Source organism: Molossus molossus, unplaced genomic scaffold, assembly GCF_014108415.1.
Source record: "Molossus molossus isolate mMolMol1 unplaced genomic scaffold, mMolMol1.p scaffold_m16_p_1, whole genome shotgun sequence".
NCBI classification, from domain to species: domain Eukaryota; kingdom Metazoa; phylum Chordata; class Mammalia; order Chiroptera; family Molossidae; genus Molossus; species Molossus molossus.
This window is the reverse complement of record NW_023425344.1, coordinates 213,356,525-213,374,652: the sequence shown is the minus strand read 5'-3', so window position 1 is coordinate 213,374,652 and position 18,128 is coordinate 213,356,525. Positions and strand designations below refer to the sequence as shown.

The window sequence follows — 18,128 nt, the reverse complement described above, 5'->3', positions numbered from 1 at the left end:
TGGGGTCGTGTGGGTGGCAACCATTCAATGTGTCTCTCTCACATTGATGTTTCTCTCTCTCTGTCTGTCTTCCTCCTACTCTACCTGAAAATAAATGCAAAAATGTCCTCGGGTGAGGATAAAAAAAAAAATATATATATATATATATATTTTATAGATAACAATTGGTGATTTAAATACATATGATTTAAAAGTCAGTGGATGTCAATGCCAAGAGTGTATTAAGTTTCATAAAAAACCATGGCCATAAAAATATCAGGTATAAAACAAGATATAAATGAATAAATAATTTTACTTATAAATGCCTGCTTGAGATGAAATTTACTTTCTACACACAAAGGCGAGGCCATAAACAAAATTTTAAATTTACCTGATGGTCTTTGCAAAAATTTAATAAACTGCTTAATGTCTTACAGTAAATAATCTTTATAATCTGATTTGAAATTAGCTGTGTTGTTAGTTACCTTGAAATAGATTGCATATGCTGAGGAAATGTCTTCAAGTAGAAGAATCTGCTTTAATGGTTTTTGTTTGGGGCTTGTGTTTGCTATCACAGGGTACTTTCTCTGTTCATGGTATTTTCATACCTATAGCATCTCTCTCCTTATTGACAGCTAGAAGGTGTTTTAGAGTGGAAGAGGGCTGTAATAATGGGAGGCAGATCGGCCCGTGTGGCTCAGTGGATTGAGGGTTGTCCCGTGGACAGAGAGATCCCAGTTCGATTACCGGTCAGGGCACATGCCCATGTTGTGGGTGTTATCCCCAGTACGGGGTGTGCAGGGGGCAGCTGATGGATGTTTTGTTCTCACATCAATGTTTCTATCTCTCTCTCCCTTCCTCTCTAAAATATAAAAACATATTTTAAAAAATAATAATGGGAGGCAGAGAGAGTCTACTAAACTGCTGATGAGCCTTCCTTCCTCCATTTTAGTCAAGCATGTGAAGAGTAATTTATGCTCAAAGTAAAATGGCAGGGAAGGGGGTTAAGGGTATAGAAGAGGCATGACCATAATCATCATTCCAAGAAATGTACAATTTTAGTTAGCATCAGTACATACTACTGAGTATTATAGATAGTTATCTGTCTATTTAGCTACACTACTAGATTATGATTTTCTAACTTTGGAAACTATATCTTAACAAACATCTATCAATGGTTACCATGAGTCAGGAACTATGCAAAAGTACAGTGATTAAATGAGAAAACAAGGTACCTTCTACTTTTGCCCCTATGAATCTGACTGGGGTGTTAAATATAAAACAAATCAATTCAACAGTGTGATAGGGGTTATAAAATATATAAAAGAATATAGGACAGGATGAATGGTTCTGTTGAGGATGGACTTATGGTGGTAACATTAGGGAAAGCCTCCAAATGTGCAGAGCAGACAGACCAGGAGCTAGAAGCAACCAGCATAAACATGAGGCTGGCAAAGGCAGACTGTGCTTAGGAAAAGACTCTGTGATGATATGCAAGAGAATCAACTGGATACTCAGGGTAGTGGTGAGGTCTGAGAGAGCTAAAGAGAAATTGGTCAGATTTGTGTTTCTAAAAGTTCTCTGCCAAGACTGAGTTTGATGGACTAGAAGGGAAAGGGAAGCTATTATAGCAGGCCACAAGGAGGAGGATCATTGCCTGAATTAGTCTTGCTACCAGATGATGGAAAGATGACCCCTCCCCTGAAGGCAGTGGGGGGAGAGGGAAAGGAGGAGACAGACGGGGGGGGGGGGGGGGGGAGAGAGAAAGAGAGAGGAGTTAATGCTGATCATTTTTTTTTAAGTTTAAGTTACTCATATTTGTAGTCGTCAAAATTCCAACACATTGGAAATGTTCATTAAGTTCTATGACGCTACAAACATTCCTGTTTTACTCATAATTTTATCACCAATGACAGGCATTTAGGTTAGGCACTCTATTATTATGTGAATGAAAATGATGTCTGTGAAAATGAACCAAGAAGATTTTCTTCAGTTGTTTTACATTCACTGAGTTTCAGGGCTAATGTAAATGACAATATAAATGCAACAGGAGTCAGAGAATAAAGAGAAAAAATAAGAATGGCTGAGGATGTTCTTAATACACAGATGGTTGTGGCATAACCACTTGCTAGCATTCACTTCATTCTTTTCACAAATACTTTAATGACAAAAATGAATGACTATTCACTCAGAAAAGGCACAAATTCTAGTGAAGAATGGACTTTCAGCATTTTGTTGGGATGGGAGATGAATTAATTTTGTTATTTATTTTTAATAAGATAATACTTTGTTTTTGCTGAGCTATTAACTTACTTAGCTAGCAACTCTACTCTCCAGAACATAAATTAGGAAGGTGAACAGAAAGTGTCCACATAGTCCAAATAGTTCAGTAAATGATACGCTTTACACAAAGTCCCTCAGACCAATAACACAGTTCTAATGAATGGATCAGGGTAGTTTCTTAACACATACCAGATATGAACCAAAAAGATTGACCTTTAAAAAGTGAAGAAGGGTATAACTTGACTTTGATTTTTGTGGTCTCCCTATGCTGTGTATTAAAGTATACATCTGCCAGGCCAGTGGTTGAGTGTCGACCCATGCACCAAGAGGTCGCCAGTTCGATTCCCAGTCAGGGCACATGCCCAGGTTGTGGGCCAAATCCTCAGTGGGGTGGGGCATACAGGAAGCGGCCAATCGATATTCTCTCTCATCGATGTTTCTATCTCCCTCTCCCTTCCTCTCTCTAAAATCAATAAAGGAAAAAAAAAATTTTGTTTTAAAGTGTACATCTTTTATTGATGGGTGTCTCAGCTCTCACAAACCCCTACAGGTTTTTAATAAATTATTAATGATTATACAACACCCTCATCCTGTTTTACTTATTTTTTTGGTATTCTAGTACACCATGATTACTTTCCAATACCAAAATACTGTTTTTGTGAATTAATGTTATTTTGGATAACAGTAGCTTTGTGTACCCTTCATGCTGCTGTCTACAATACCTCCTCTGGTCCTCCACTGGCTTCCCTTCTTACCCCTCCCCTGGAACTCCATCAAACATTCTCTTAACTCCTCAGTTCTTATAATCCCTTGATCTCTCATGGCACACCACTTAAAAAAAAAAAAAAGAGGCTGAGCTTTGAGTCCTCTAAAATGGGCAGATCCCTCTGTTGGGGAGGTGAGGGTATTAAGACAGCACCCCGAATGCTCCACTTTGGGGAGTTAAACACTATAAGAAGTACACCAGCAGCTCTGAGGGCACCTGTGGGCCAGAAGACTAACATAAAAAAAGCAACAGCCCTCCCTGGCCGGTTTGACTCAGTGGTTGGAGCATCGGCCTGCAGACCAGAGAGTCCCGGGTTCAGTTCCCGCTAGGGGCACATACCAAAGGAAAAAAAAAAAAAAGCAACAATACTAGTAGCTGCTTATGCTTTCTGCATACAATTTTAAATTTGAAACATATTAAATAGACTCACTGATTTTTTAAAACTATGAAATAAACCAGAACAACTTACTAAGGTTAATGCATATAATATTTATAATCCAGGCAGAGCTCTCTATTCTGACAGTCTGTTGGACCCTTTAAATCTTATTTATCTATTGTTTATTATCTTCTGAGTTTTTAAAAAAATTTATTTCTATTTTAGAGTGAGAGGGAGAGAGAGACAGAAACATCAACTGGACTGCCTCCTGCATGCCCCCCGCTGGGAATTTGGCCCACAACCTGGGAATGTGCCCTGACTGGGAACTGAACTAGTGACCTCTTGGTGCTTGGGTCCATCTCAATCACTGAGCCACTCCGGCCAAGCTATTTTCTGAGTTTTTAAAACTTTCATTTTATTTCATATTGTATTTAATACGAATGAAGGAAATGGGCAGCACAAAGGTGATACTCAATGTAATATACTGACAACAAGTAGCTTCTGAGAAACATCTAAGAGGTGGTGAGGGGAAGCTGTAAAAAGTCCCATATTGCTGGAGAATAGTAGAGGAGAGAATAAAAAGGTAGGCACGCATAAAATAATGAAGGGCCAGACTTACAAGGGCTAACATAAAAGACCCAAACTTCATCCTGTAGGTACTGAAAGCCATTAAAGGGTTTTCAGAACAAATCATTTATTTTAGGAAGATGGCTATGGGTAATGGATTGGAGGTGTAGAAAGATAGGAGAGGAAAAGACCAGTCAAAAGACACCTGAAAATGCCCTGGCCGGTTTGGCTCAGCGGTTAGAGCATCGACCTGCGGTCCTGAGAGACCCGGGTTCGGTTCCCACTAAGGGCGTGTACCTCGGTTGCAGTTTGTCCCAGGCCCTGGTCGGTCGTGCGGGTGGCAGCCACTCGATGTGTTCCTTTCACATCGATGTTTCTCTCTCTCTCTCTGTTCCTCTCTCTCCCTCCCACTCTACCTGAACAAAAAAATGGGAAAATGTCCTCAGGTGAGGATAAAAAAAAAAAAGACACCTGAAATAAGTGGGGGCAATATATGAAGGAGGAGGAGTATTAGTCAAGAACTCTTATTGCAAGTGACAGAAAAATATCCCAAACTAGCTTAAGCCAAAAATAATTAATTTATAAACTCACAACATTAGATAAGAAAATGAGATTGCCTACAGAGTGCACTGCCTGATAAAAGAAACCTATTATGGGATGTGAGGGTGATCTGGCTGCGACATCTGTCAGCCCACTGATCACCAGGGTTGATTTGGCTAATATGGCTGGCTAGGAGGGTATCCCCCTTCTCCATCCATGTGCGTCCCTCCTGAAGCTGCATTGGTCGAAGAGGACGACCATCCCCCCAGAGGAAAGGACCGGTCTTTGGTAAAGGGTATACAAGTAGCTGCGCTCCCCTGCTAGAACCTCCCAACAAGCTCTCAAGAAACCTGTTATGACCCTGGCCAGGTGACTCAGTTGATTGGAGCATCCTCCAGTACACAAAAAAGTTGTGGGTTAGACACCGGTTGGGGCACATACAGGAGGCAGCTGATCAGTTTTCCTATCACAATGATGTCTCTCCTCTCTCCCTCTCTCCCCCTCCCTCCCTCCCTCTCTCTTTCCCTCCTTCCTTCCTTCCTCTCTAAACATCAACAAACTTATCTCCAAGTGAGGATAAAAAATAAAATAAATAATCCATTATAAGATGCCTATTCTATGGTTCCTCACAATGTAATCATTTTGGAACCTTACAACAAATCTTCCAACACCTTGTTTCAAGTTGAAATTTGTTAGGATAATTGCAAAGTCCACATTCATTCATTTATTCAGAAACTATTTAATGAAGGTTTACTCTGTTGCCAAGCTCTGTGTTGCTAGATGGTAGATATTTATATGGATTAGAAAAGGAAAAAATAAAAATAAAAAAAACCTGACAACCACCACTTTCATAGACCTTTAATCTGGAGGAAGAGAGAAAACTGTTCTTATAAGTTTGTGAAAACTCTTGTCATCTAAGTCTCAGTTTTCTTAGTCAAAAAAATCCTATTGTGAGAATTAAATAAACAACCTTACTTTTTAAGATTTAAAATCACTAAGTCTCCAAGAATAAACTGAAAACATTGGAGTACTTTCAGGTTTCCATGAATAAAAAACTCAAGAACTTATTTTATACTAGTGGAATATAATTCTAGGCATTAAATGTAAAAGTGATCCGTAGAAAACTCAAAGATTGGAGAAATAGGTATCAATACTTCTAAACAAAAATAAACATTTCTTTTGCTTTTTTTTCAATCCTCACCCAAGGATATTTTTCCATTTCTCTTCAGACAGAGTGGGGGGAGGGGGGACATCAATGTGAGAGAGACACACAAACTTGTTGCCTCCCGCCTGACCCCAACCAGGGCTGGGGACTAACCACAAACAAGGTACATGCCCTTGCCCAGAATCGAACCCATGACTCACTGGTCCACGGGCTGATGCTCTATCCACTGAGCCAAAACTGGTCAGGGTGAAATGAACATATCTTATAAAAATTCACTGAATTCTGCCCTGGCCGGTTTGGCTCAGCGGTCCAGAGACCCAGGTTTGGTTCCCGCTAAGGGCATGTTACCTCGGTTGCAATTTGTCCCGGGCCCTGGTTGGGTCATGTGCTTGGCAACCATTCCATGCATCTCTTTCACGTCAATGTTTCTCTCTAGGATCTTCCTCTCTATCTGAACAAAAACCAAAAAGGTGTGCTCGGGTAAGGATTAAAAAAACAAAAAATCACGGAATTCTAATTTTCAATACTAAATATGAAATCAGAAGAGATTTTTAAAAGGGCCCCAAACAAAAGCCTACCTCTGTAGCAAATCAAAAGGATTGAAAAGCTAAGACTGGTCAAATTCCCCCATGATATTTAGTCTTTTAACAATCACCTATTTATTTTATCCCTAGAAAACTCTCTTGCATTCATCCAAAGTGGATATAAGTCAGTAGCGAATGAATAATTGACATCATTACTTATGTTTACACGAACTTTCAACCAATTTCAAAGCTCAAAAGGAAGTTCAGTAATATATTCTAATATAAAATATTCTTAACAAAAGACATTTAAGTAATACCTACAAAAATATTCTCCATTTACCAGTGAGTTGAAATTTAAATCCATCAAGATAGATAGGATCTACTTCCTGTCAGACTTCCAGGTCTTTTCACACCCAGCAATAGTTGGAAATATATTTTTTATACTCGAATCCTAAATTACCAATGCTTAGAAATTCAAATAACTTTAAGTAAAAAGATGCTTCTTCGTGGTAAATCTATGGAATATCAAATCTCCTATCAAGGCTATATTTAGGATACTCAAAGCATCAAATATAAAAGCAATGTCCAGTGCCCATTAATGCTGAAGTATCTAACACTTGTATGATTCTACTGCATAAAATTTACAAACACCAAATGAGAGGCTACACTACTGTTACAGTGGTTTACATAGTGGTTTACAGAATGTCATAAAAGATCTTTTTGACCATTGTAAAGTATCATTAAATCTTCATGAAAAGCATAGCACATTTACATTTCATGAAAAATATGATCTGTAATGTAATACAACAGCTTAGCCTCACTTATGTAGTAAAGGCCTATAATGACTAAGCCAGGTAGGCCCTAACTTATCAGATTTTAATGCATTATATACCATACCAATTTTTCCTTTGCTATATATAGATTTACCTGCTTTTCAGTTTATCAATATATTAATTAATTTTTTAAAATTACTGTTCAAGACAAGTTAGAATGATTCAGCAACTAAATCTTAAATCTGAGAGTATAAAATGCAGTTAATTTTTTTTCCTAAAGCAACCAAAATCTCACTCAAGAAAATCTACCTGTATGGCCAGAGAAAAAGAGGAATTAGTTTCTATCAAGGAATTCAATAAAGTATGTTATGAAACTGATCATTTGAAAAATAATTTAAAATAATCATAAAAATCAGTGCCTACATTTTGTAATTTTGCTTTTATTTTTAAGTACATGAAAAGCAACCTGGTTCATTTAATTTTTACAGGTTATAATTTAAATAACATTATAAGATGCTAGCCTTACAAAAGTCCTTATTTTTAAAATTTCTTTACTTATTACCTGCAAACAATAGGTAACAGAGCTTGCCTCTGCTCTTCATTCTTTTTACTAGCGTTTACTTACAGCTTGAATAAAACATTATAATTTTTATAAAATTAATAGCTGTAATAAGAACAGTATTTACTATTTTATAGCCATCCTCTCCAACCTCACTACAGAGATCTTTTCCCCCCCTCTTTGTTTAACATTTCAGGGTTTTTTTGAGGGGGGGAGTAGGGAAAATGCATTTTGAAAGGGACACCAATGAAAAGTATTAGCAAAAATAGATTAATCTTTTTTCAGCATTTGGCAATATAAGATCCTAAACTAATGTTAATTTGGAAAAAAAAAGCAAAACCAGACTACAACAGTTCACACCCTGAAAATGTGGCCTATTTATTCAGAAAACATAATCTATAAATACAGATAAAATATAAAATTTACATTTAATATTTAGACTTTAAATCCTGAATTTTGCCAAACTGTCTCATCATTTTCATTTCAAAATCTATTTTATGTTTCAGAAAAATAGGCTTCATCCTCTGATATTCTAAAAATAGACTCCTACTGTCTCTTTTACAAAAAACAATTACGCTTGGTTACGAGTCCTACCATACCAGCCACATCACCAATACCTAAAATTCCTATTTAACCTAATTTTTGGCAATCAAAATGGTAACTAAATATAAAAAAAATCTTACCTATATGCTGCATTTTCTTTCAAATGCAGTATGGTTAGATTCCCCTTCTACTTAATCAGTACAGTGTCTGAACATTTTTCAGTCTGACTTGCAAATATTTGCTTTCTCTCTTAGGGCATAGCATCCGCAGGGTTATACAGCAGTACTTACATTCTCTTCCACATAAAAATCAGACATTACATGAAAGGAAAAGAAAGACAGCCCATTTCAAAGCATCTGGCAAACCTCCATTGGCAACCTGCCAAGCCTCTGCTAAACCTTCCTGTCTTTCCGAGCATGCTCACTTAAAACCAACAGCACGTTACTATGGCAACTCTGTAGGCAGCCTCTAAGTATGAACCGCCATTCTGATTTCAGAGGGCAAAAAACCAAATACTGCAGAGGAAGTAAAAGGAGAGAAATGTTGTATGCTCCTCATCACATACAATTATACTCATTTTATTTCATAAATTCGTATTTGTATTTGTAAAACAGAAACAAGCATTTTACATTTTTTAAGTAAATATTTTTTATGCTCAAATAGGTCTTCTTTTTTAGTAAACTCATTTTCTTTGTCTGCCCCCAAGCTCCTTTACCTCATAACAACCAAAAATATACTAGACAATTTATCCCATTTGACAAACCACTGCTGAATAAATAAACAATATTCATGCAAGTAATTATGTGGAATTCCACGAATGATTTCCTACTATTATATACTCTAAATGATATATTAATATTACAAAGAAAACTATCAGCACTTAAAAAATACAATCTAAATCTTTTCTATGATTTATCAAACTGCCAAATGAAATATCCTTTCAGTTTGGAAAGAATTTTTTTAACCCCAGTATCCTGGAGATACTGTGAAATGTCTGAAAGAAGTCATGTTTTCAAAGTTCAGACAGACCAGATCTGGGTTCAAATCCTTGTTCTCCACATTTAAGCTGTGCCATCTTGGGAAAGTTACTTAACTTTATGACCCTCCCTTTCCTCATCTTTTAAAGTAGGATAATACAATTACTCCACATGGTAAAAATTTAAATGAGTTAACACATGTAATATACCTAAAAGTTTATTTCTTTTCTCCTTGGTTGTTTGGGAAAGACACTAAAAAAAAAGTTTGCGCTTAACCTGAAATATCAGTTCTTTGTAACCTCTTACCGGCTAAAAATTAGTTCTGATTTACCCACTAAGCTAGAAGCTGAGAGAGAGAGAGAGAGAGAGAGAGAGAGAGAGAGAGAGAGAGAGAAGCAGAGAGAGAGAGAGAACGAGAACCCTTTCCAAATCAAGCTGAGCTAGAGAAAGACAGAAACAAATAACACAGAGACTCTAAACAGAGATAAAATATACAAAGGTATAATTTTTACTTTAGTATCTTAAAATGTTTTTATATGTTACAAACATAAAACTTCACCTACCACCTCTTCTTCTTCCTTTTTGGCCTCCTTTTCTTTCTCTTCCTCATTTTCTTCAGCTGGGCCATCTTCATCATCACTGCTGGATGACTCAAGGATTTCACTTATATCCATTTTCCAATTATCAGGAACAACTCTAGTTTTTAAGAAGATGCTTGCTTTCTGCAGCCCTAAGATTAAAAATGTATTTCAGCAGTTGTTATGGAATCAGCAGCATAATAATAGAAAGACATAACATTCAGTCAGAAGATCAGGATTCAAATTCAACTGTCACTTACAAAGCAATACAGCAAACCTGAACATACTTAAAAAGTTACAAAGTCACATTAATGTTTATTATTACTCTAAAAAATACTGTTAGAAATCTTAATAAAACATGAAAAAATAGATTTATCTAAAAATTATAAATCAAATAGTCTTTCTAGACTTAAAAAAAAATAGCCATCAACTAAGAGTGGATATCAACTCTGAACAGTTAAAATGGCACCAGAGAATAGTCATTCTTGCTTTAGTCAGTATTTGCCATTTATAGTCACATCATGAAATACTGCATGGATTCATCTTTATTTTACCTGGCTTAGCAGAGAGCTCAGACTCAGGCAGATTGAGAATGTCTACTTCCTTGATATCCTTTCTTGCTATAGAGTAACTAATTAAGGAGAAGAATAAAAGGGAGGGAAACATTATTAAATAAAAATCATCACTTAAATAGTCCATGTTAACACACAGAAATATATAAACCTCAAAATCATAATTATTTTGCCCATAAAATGTTTTAAAAAGATCATGTATATCCTAATCCTTAATAAAGAGTAGGAGCTAATATAGGCAAAGTTGGTGTCTTAATTCTGATGATTCACATACTCAAAGTATATTTACGAGCCTCACATTTGTAGTATTTCAATCTATGCAACTCTCCTACACACAGTATGGAGTGTTTTATATCAGCATGTTTTTCTTATAGAAGACAGCAATGTCTGTTTTGATCTTTAATATTTCTTAAATTTACTATGTGGTTTAGTATAAAAAAAAAAAAAAAAAGGAAGGCAGTATACTAAAATATGTTTATCACTGTAAAATATATTATGGCACTAAAATTTTCAGAGGATTACAACTCAAATATATATAAATATATATATTCATACATATTTTTAAATTTTACATCTTTTTCTGGAAGCAAAGTTGAGGTTCTAAAAATCTGACTTAATCAGAAAAAGGTCAAAATAATTATTCTGGTAATACAAATTTTATTAAAAGAAATTTCATAGTTCATAATATGTAATAGTAAATATGATACATATATAGAATTTTTACAATTAAAGAGAAAATCAGTATCATGCTTTATTTCAAATTCTTTACTATTAGTCTCACACACTATTGTTTAATTTTAATCATTTTTCAATAAAAAAATAACCTACATTATGAAAAGTCAAAATATATTAAGCAACAACTCAGTTCATAAAGTGATTAAACTTTTTGTTTTATCTTTACCCAAGGACATTTCTCCATTTTTTGCTCAGATAGAGTGGGAGGGAGAGAGGAGAGAGAGAGAGAGAGAGAGAGAAACATCGATGTGAGAGAGACACATCGAGTGGTTGTCACTCACACGACCCCAACCGGAGCCGGGGACAAACTGCAACTGAGGCACGTGCCCCCAGCGGGAACCGAACCCGGTACTTTCTGGACCGCAAGCTGACGCTCTAACCGCTGAGCCAAACCGGCCAGGGCAAGTGATTAAACTTTTAAAAATAAAGTCTAGGATCTGGGAAGATACTATAACTGTGATTCAATTTTTTTTTTTCTCCCAATGTAATACTATGAAGCATTACTCACAATTTAGAATCGATAAATGATCGAACTAAACACTGGTCTTTTTTCACGGTGATGTCATCATTACAACTGGGAGATATTACCTAAAAAGTAAAAAAAATAAAAAAAAAAACACATTGATTCCTATTATCCTTGCTCAAAAAAAGAATATATTCTCAAGTGGATTATATAAGAAATAGCTTCAGTATCAATACCTTCCATTATTAATGAATTAGTTATAAAAGATAGCCTTATAATTTTTCTTAAGTATATTAGCTTTCTAGATATTTTATTTATCCATTCATTAGATTATAAAATGAATAATTAGTGAAATATAAATTACAATGTGACTACCACTTTAAAAATATTAAGACTTCCTCTAAGCCAAATAATAATCCAGTTATTGACCCAAAGTAAAATGTATGATCTATGATGAAAATTTAGCACATTATAATTTTTAAAAATATACTTGAATCAGGATCTATTTTGAAATAAACACCTAAGTTCCCTTTGTTACCAGGGTATGTACAATTTTTAGTAATTTTTTTAAAAAATCTGAATAAATAACTTTTTAAATTCTTAACTTTAAAAAAGAACAAATGTCCTAACATTAGTAAACAACTAGTCTCTGTATACTGTTTACAGAATTTAATACTTTAAAAATATTAAACTCGTCCGACCGGTGTAGCTCAGTGGTTGAGCATCAACCCATGCACCAAGAGGTCGCCAGTTAGATTCCTGGTGAGAACACATGCCCACATTGTGGGCCTGATCCCCAGGGTGGGACATGCAGGAGGCAGCCAGTCGATGTTCTCTCTCATCAATGTTTCTATCTCTCTCTCTCCTTCTCCCTTCCTCTCTCTCTAAAATCAATAAAGGAAAAACAATTAAAAAAAATATTAAACTCTACCAACAAATTGCTGAAATGTATCTGCTCATTTTATCCCCAACACTAGCCCTTCTGCTACAATCTAGCAGCATCCACAAAACTTTGTTCAATGATGAAAATCTTCTATATCTGCATTGACCAATACAGTAGCAATGAGCCACATGAGGCTGAGCAATTGAAATGTGGCTAGTGCAACTTAGAGATTAAATTTTGAATTCTATTTAATTTTAATTGTTACATTTAAACTTTAATAGCCACATAGGGCTCATGACTAACATATTGAACAGTATATATCCAGATGATTACAAATTCTTGACAGTCATATCAGCTGCCTTAACATCAGATGAAAATCAATGTTTGTTAGGTGCTGGTAATTATTAGACTAATAATATATTTGTGCCCTGGCTGGTGTGGCTCAGTTAGTTGAGTGTCATCCCATGCACCAAAAGGTCACTCATTCAATTCCTGGTCAGGGCGAGAACAGGAGGCAATCGACCAATGTTTCTCTCACATTGATGTTTCTCTCTCTCTCTCTCTCTCCCCTTCTAAAAAAAATCAATAGAAACATATTTTTAAAAAAGACAGAAGAGAGGTAAATATTTAAAATAATAATAACAACAATGATATTTGTGTCTGCCCTCAAGGAGCTAACAGTGTGATGAAAGAATACAAAAAGATACAGAAAAAGGACGAGGGTAAGTACAGTGATACCACTAGGCTCAGGATAATATGAAAACATGTAAGAGAAAGATTCAACCCAACCTGAGAAGGAAAAGGTGTGGCAGCAAAGGCTTAAAGTAACTCTTAAAGCATGAGTAGGCACAGTCCAAAGCTTAATTACCTCACCTGTGAACCATTCTAAAGGCTTCCAAATTGATTCCTGCAACCTCCAGTCTTTCCAACAACAATCCACCAAACGTACCACTGCCTCATTAACATTCCACACATGCAACTCAAATAATGTCACTCTTTTGCCAAATTCTATGCAGAATTATATTCAGATTCCTTAGATGAATTTTTAAAGACTCTTCTGCCCTATATCCAAATTATCCTCCTAATCTGTTTTTTTAATTTAATCCTCACCCAAGGATATGTTTTTGTTTTCAGAGAAAGAGGAAAGGGGGGTGGGGGAGCAGAGAACATCAATGTGAGAGAAAAACATGGATCCCGTAGACACCCAGACTGAGTATCGAACCTGCAACCTAGGTATGTGCTCTGACCAGGAATTGAACCTGAAACCTTTTGGTGTACAGGATGATGCTCCAACCAATGGAGCCAGTTGGCCAGGGCTATCTTCCCAATCTTATATTCTATTATTTCCCCACTCACATCTAATATTTAGCCAAAATGGATCCCCAGGTCAAACAGTTCCATGAACAAATCTCTTCTTTTTCTGCTTTTACTTATCGTGTTTCCTCTAAGTAAGTCATCTAGCGAAGTTCTGCTTACTAAACTTTAAATACTTCAAGGCTCTGCTCAAAAGCACCTGCTTCATGAAGGCTTTCTGGATTTCCTTTAAATAAATGTAATCTTTCAAGACAAGAAGTCATAATATTAAACATACACTATTTTGTATTAGTTACTTTGATTATTCTCTGCATTAGATTATAAAATCATCAAATGTAGACTGTCTTGCTCATTTTTTATTTTTTACATTACCCGACAAATGACAAATCTGTTGAGTGAACAATTTTTTTTTAATTTCTTAGCAAATTATGACCTGAATATTCTGAATCCAAACCCATTTACTTATCCACCTGTACAGTGCATGGTTCAACGGATTTTCAGACTTTTCCTATGTAAAGTAAATCTATTATATAGGAATTGAGTGATGTAATTACATGCACAAAGAACCCTAAAAAATGACCTCAGTTCTTCAAAGGATTCTAATTTGGGACACATTTTTGTGCCAGAACTATTACTAAGATATGAGTGATATCAAAACTCAGAAGAAGGGTATATTTATGTTAGAGTAGTTAGGGGAGACTGCAGAAAGGGTAGGAATTGAGCTGGACCTTAAGAGATATTTAAGAAGAACCCTGCCCTGGCCGGTTTGGCTCAGCGGTTGGAGCATTGGCTCACGGTCTGGAGAGACCCGGGTTCGGTACCCGCTAAGGGCACGTACCTTGGTTGCAGTTTGTCCCCAGCCCCAGTTGGGGTTGTGTGGGTGGCGACCACTCAATGTGTCTCTCTCACACTGATGTTTCTCTCTCTCTCTCTCTTCCTCCCTCTCACTCTATGAAAGCAAAAACTGTCCTCAGGTGAGGATTAAAAAAAAAAAAAAAAGATAGGGGAAAAAAAAAAGGAAAGAGCCCTGGCCAGTTTTGCTCAGTGGTTGGCGCGTCGGCCTGCGGACCAGAGAGGCCTGGGTTTAGTTCCCACTAGGGGCATACACCCACACACAAAAAAGAGATATTTAAGAAGAGAAAAATAGGAAGAGGACAAACTGAAGACAGGCATTACCAAGTATTATTGACGCCTCTCATGAAATAAATCTCTTGCCCATCCGTTCTCAATCCTTTCCTGAATAAACAAAGATCAGTTTTCTCTGCCAACCTATCTACTGAGACATGCATTTCCAAAGACTAAGTGTACTTTTCCTTTCCCCAATACTCCCTGTCCTGCTCCAGTGTCTGCACCAAACGTTTTTGTGTTTTTCAATCCTCACCTGAGGATATTTTTCCATTTATCTTCAGATAGAGAGGGAGAGAGAGAATGAGTGAGCAACATCAATGTGAGAAAGACACAGCAACTGGTTGCTTCCCGCACAACCCTGACTAGGGCCGGGGATGAACAACCACCAAGGAATGTGCCCCTGACCAGAATCGAACTTGCAACTCTTTGGTTCTCAAGTCGACACTCCAATCTCTGAGCCTAACCGGCCTGGGCTGCACCAAAAGTTTTTAGAATTACTATATAATTTTTAATTACTATCTAATCTCCTTTAGATGTGTAGAGTAAGCAGACTGAGGGAATGTGTTACAAGTCTCCTCCTTCTCTGTCTTCTAAGGAACTTAAAACAAACCTGAACTCACTGCAGAACCTCAGCAAACACTAATGGTTTAAGGCAGGGGTAAAGGTTTGCAGGAGTGAAGTGTCTTATAAAGGAAGCAGTTAAGAAAGAAGCTGAGTAAAGAACTTATACTGGAAATGGGAACAAACCAAGAGCTAGGGATAGCTTCAAATATTCATTTCAGAAAATCAAATTGATCCATTAGGCAGAGTCAGTGAAGGTGTTTTTTAAAGAATGGAACTATCATAGTTAAATCTCCAAAAAAGTTACTTCTGGAAAATCAGTCTAAATTTACTAAAAAAATAGAATTTAATAACCAAGTTAAGGGAACTTGGAGGTAGTTACACTAGATCAGGTATAAAGTGGTCATGGGAATAGAGTAATAAAAAACTACCAATAAATTTTATTTTTTTTCTTTATTAATTTTAGAGAGAGAGAACATCAATTGGACACCTCCTGCATGCCTCCCACTGGGGATTTGGCCCACAACCTGGGTATGTGCCCTGACCAGGAATCAAACTGGTGACCTCTTGGTGCATGGGTCGATGCTCAACCACTAAGACACACCGGCCGGGCACCACTAATACATTTTAAAGGAAAAATGGAAAGATCCCAATAAATGATATTACAGAGAATTAAAAAAAGGAAATAACAAAAGAAGACAGTGAGGTATGTGGGACCTGAGCATGATTGTTCAATTTTGCAATAAAGTCCAAATTACATTTGTGTAATACTTTCAAAATATTTTAAATGCTTTTTAAAAATCCATGTGAGCTATGACCAGTTGGTTGGAGCATTGGCTGGTGCATCAAAAAGGTGGCGGGTTAAATTTTGAGTCAGGGAACATATCTGGGTTGCATGTTTGATCCCCCGTTGGGGCTCATGCGGAAGGCAGCTGATCGATGTTTCTCTCTCTCTCTCTCATTAAGATCAATAGAAAAAATTTTTTTAATCCATATGAAACAAATATATTAAATGGTCGATTAACTTTGGAAAGAAACCTTACTTACCAAAGCAGGATACCATTCAGTCTTCTCAGAAGTAGATACCACACTTACAACTTTTCCTAGTAATTCATCATTGAGACGTCGCTTATCTTCATCTTCCTCTTCACTACTTTCTTCTTCCTTTTCATCTTCAGTACTAAAAGTCAGAGTAACTTTATCATGATCTTAACAGAAACCATTTTTGATACAGTCAGTTGTGTGAATTTAACATATACAATTCGATTTCTAATCTGGATAACCCCACAATAGCCTTTTCATTCTTATTGTAATTGAAGAGCTGTATACTTTCTAGCCCCAAAGAAGCAGTCCTGCACTGTCCATGGTAACTCTGAGTCTACTTCACCAGATCAATGCGGACATGGGTTTAGGCTCTTCTGCCAACCACTCACTGGGACAGAAAAGCCTAATTATGTCACCTTGAAGTACTTACTGTGCCAAGTCATTTTTTAAAAAGACTGCCCTTCTACTTGTTATGTATGCCAGATAATATAATTCTAATTTTCTAACAGGTTATGAAAAGATCTCAATAATTCTAAGGGTTTATTTAGATACCCTATCTGGATAACCACACAATCAGACAAACCCATAGCAAGGAACAGTTTACAGAACTGGCCTGTAGTTTTCAAAAATGTCCATGGCATGAAAAGACAAAAAAAAAAAAAAAAAGGCTGAGGAACTTTGCCAAATTAAAGGAGACTTAAGATCCATATTAACTGAATGCAATGCATGATCTTGGATTGCATCCTGGAATCAGGAGATGCTATAAAGGCTATTATTGGGCAACTAGCAAAATTTTAAATATGGAATACATATTAGTAGGTAGTAGCATTCTATTACTGTTAAAGTTCCTGAATTTGATAATCACACTTTGGTTATATAAGAAAATGTCCTTGTTCTGTCCTAGGTAAAGTATTTAGGGGTAAAAGGTCATGATGCTTGCAATTTCCTCTTAAATGGTTCAGCCAATTAAAATTCTTATTTTTTTTTTTAATAAAAAACTTGTCATATGTATCTATAAAGAGAGGGAATGATAATGCAGATGTGCCAAAATGTTAACAATTTGTGAATCTAGATGATGAGTATATGAAAGTTTATTGTAATATTCTTTAAAATTTTAAGTTTGAAATGTTTTTGAAGTAAAGATTAAAAAATATATATATATATATACACTCACTTAAAATAGGAAAATCATTGTATCAATTATAGAGTCTGGCAAAGTAACTCAAAACAAAAATAACCTCTTTGAGAAAGTTGTGGTATTATTAAACAAAGTAACAGGAAAAATTAAGAACAAGGTCAGCTCAGGGTAAAATGTCTAATACGAGATGCTATGGAAAACAAATTCAGCTATCCTAGAAAAGTCATTTGTTTACTGTTATAATAATTACTGTAATGCTACTGTATATGGTAACACTCACATAGGAAGAGAGGACCTCCTTCCTCTGTTTGTCTTCTTTGCAATTACTGGAGTTCCAAAATGCTCTGGATTTGTTAATGGAAGCTGGTCAAGGGTCTGGATAAGAAACAAGACAAATTAAAAATTAAATCACATCTTGCTCTACATGAGTAGCCTTTGTTCAACCCAAAAAGCCCAGGTCACCTTACCTCACTCTCAGCAAAATGTCTCTCTCCTTTTAGGCAAAGTGAGGTGCGTCTCAATGTTCTCTCGTCACCATCATCAAACACTACAATAAGCGAAAGAGAGAAAATTTATGCCCAAAAATAAACATTTAACTGCACAGAATGCTGTTATTGCTATTTATCTCAGGATTGATATTTGTAAAAACCATTATTTGTT

The 18,128-nt window shown here is 36.1% G+C and overlaps 1 protein-coding gene across 4 annotated transcripts in view; it reads right to left on the bottom strand.

Moving 5' to 3' along the window:
• Positions 1–18,128, bottom strand: part of ARID4A (AT-rich interaction domain 4A) — a 61,984-nt gene that overhangs the window by 31,112 nt on the left and 12,744 nt on the right. For all 4 annotated transcript variants that reach the window (XM_036241966.1, XM_036241973.1, XM_036241959.1 and 1 more), the window contains 6 exons: positions 17,936–18,015; positions 17,749–17,843; positions 16,334–16,466; positions 11,446–11,525; positions 10,185–10,261; positions 9,616–9,782 (listed from right to left, as the gene is read on the bottom strand). In XM_036241966.1, coding sequence (XP_036097859.1) covers positions 9,616–9,782; positions 10,185–10,261; positions 11,446–11,525; positions 16,334–16,466; positions 17,749–17,843; positions 17,936–18,015 — 632 coding nt within the window. The remainder of the gene's footprint in view (positions 1–9,615; positions 9,783–10,184; positions 10,262–11,445; positions 11,526–16,333; positions 16,467–17,748; positions 17,844–17,935; positions 18,016–18,128) is intronic.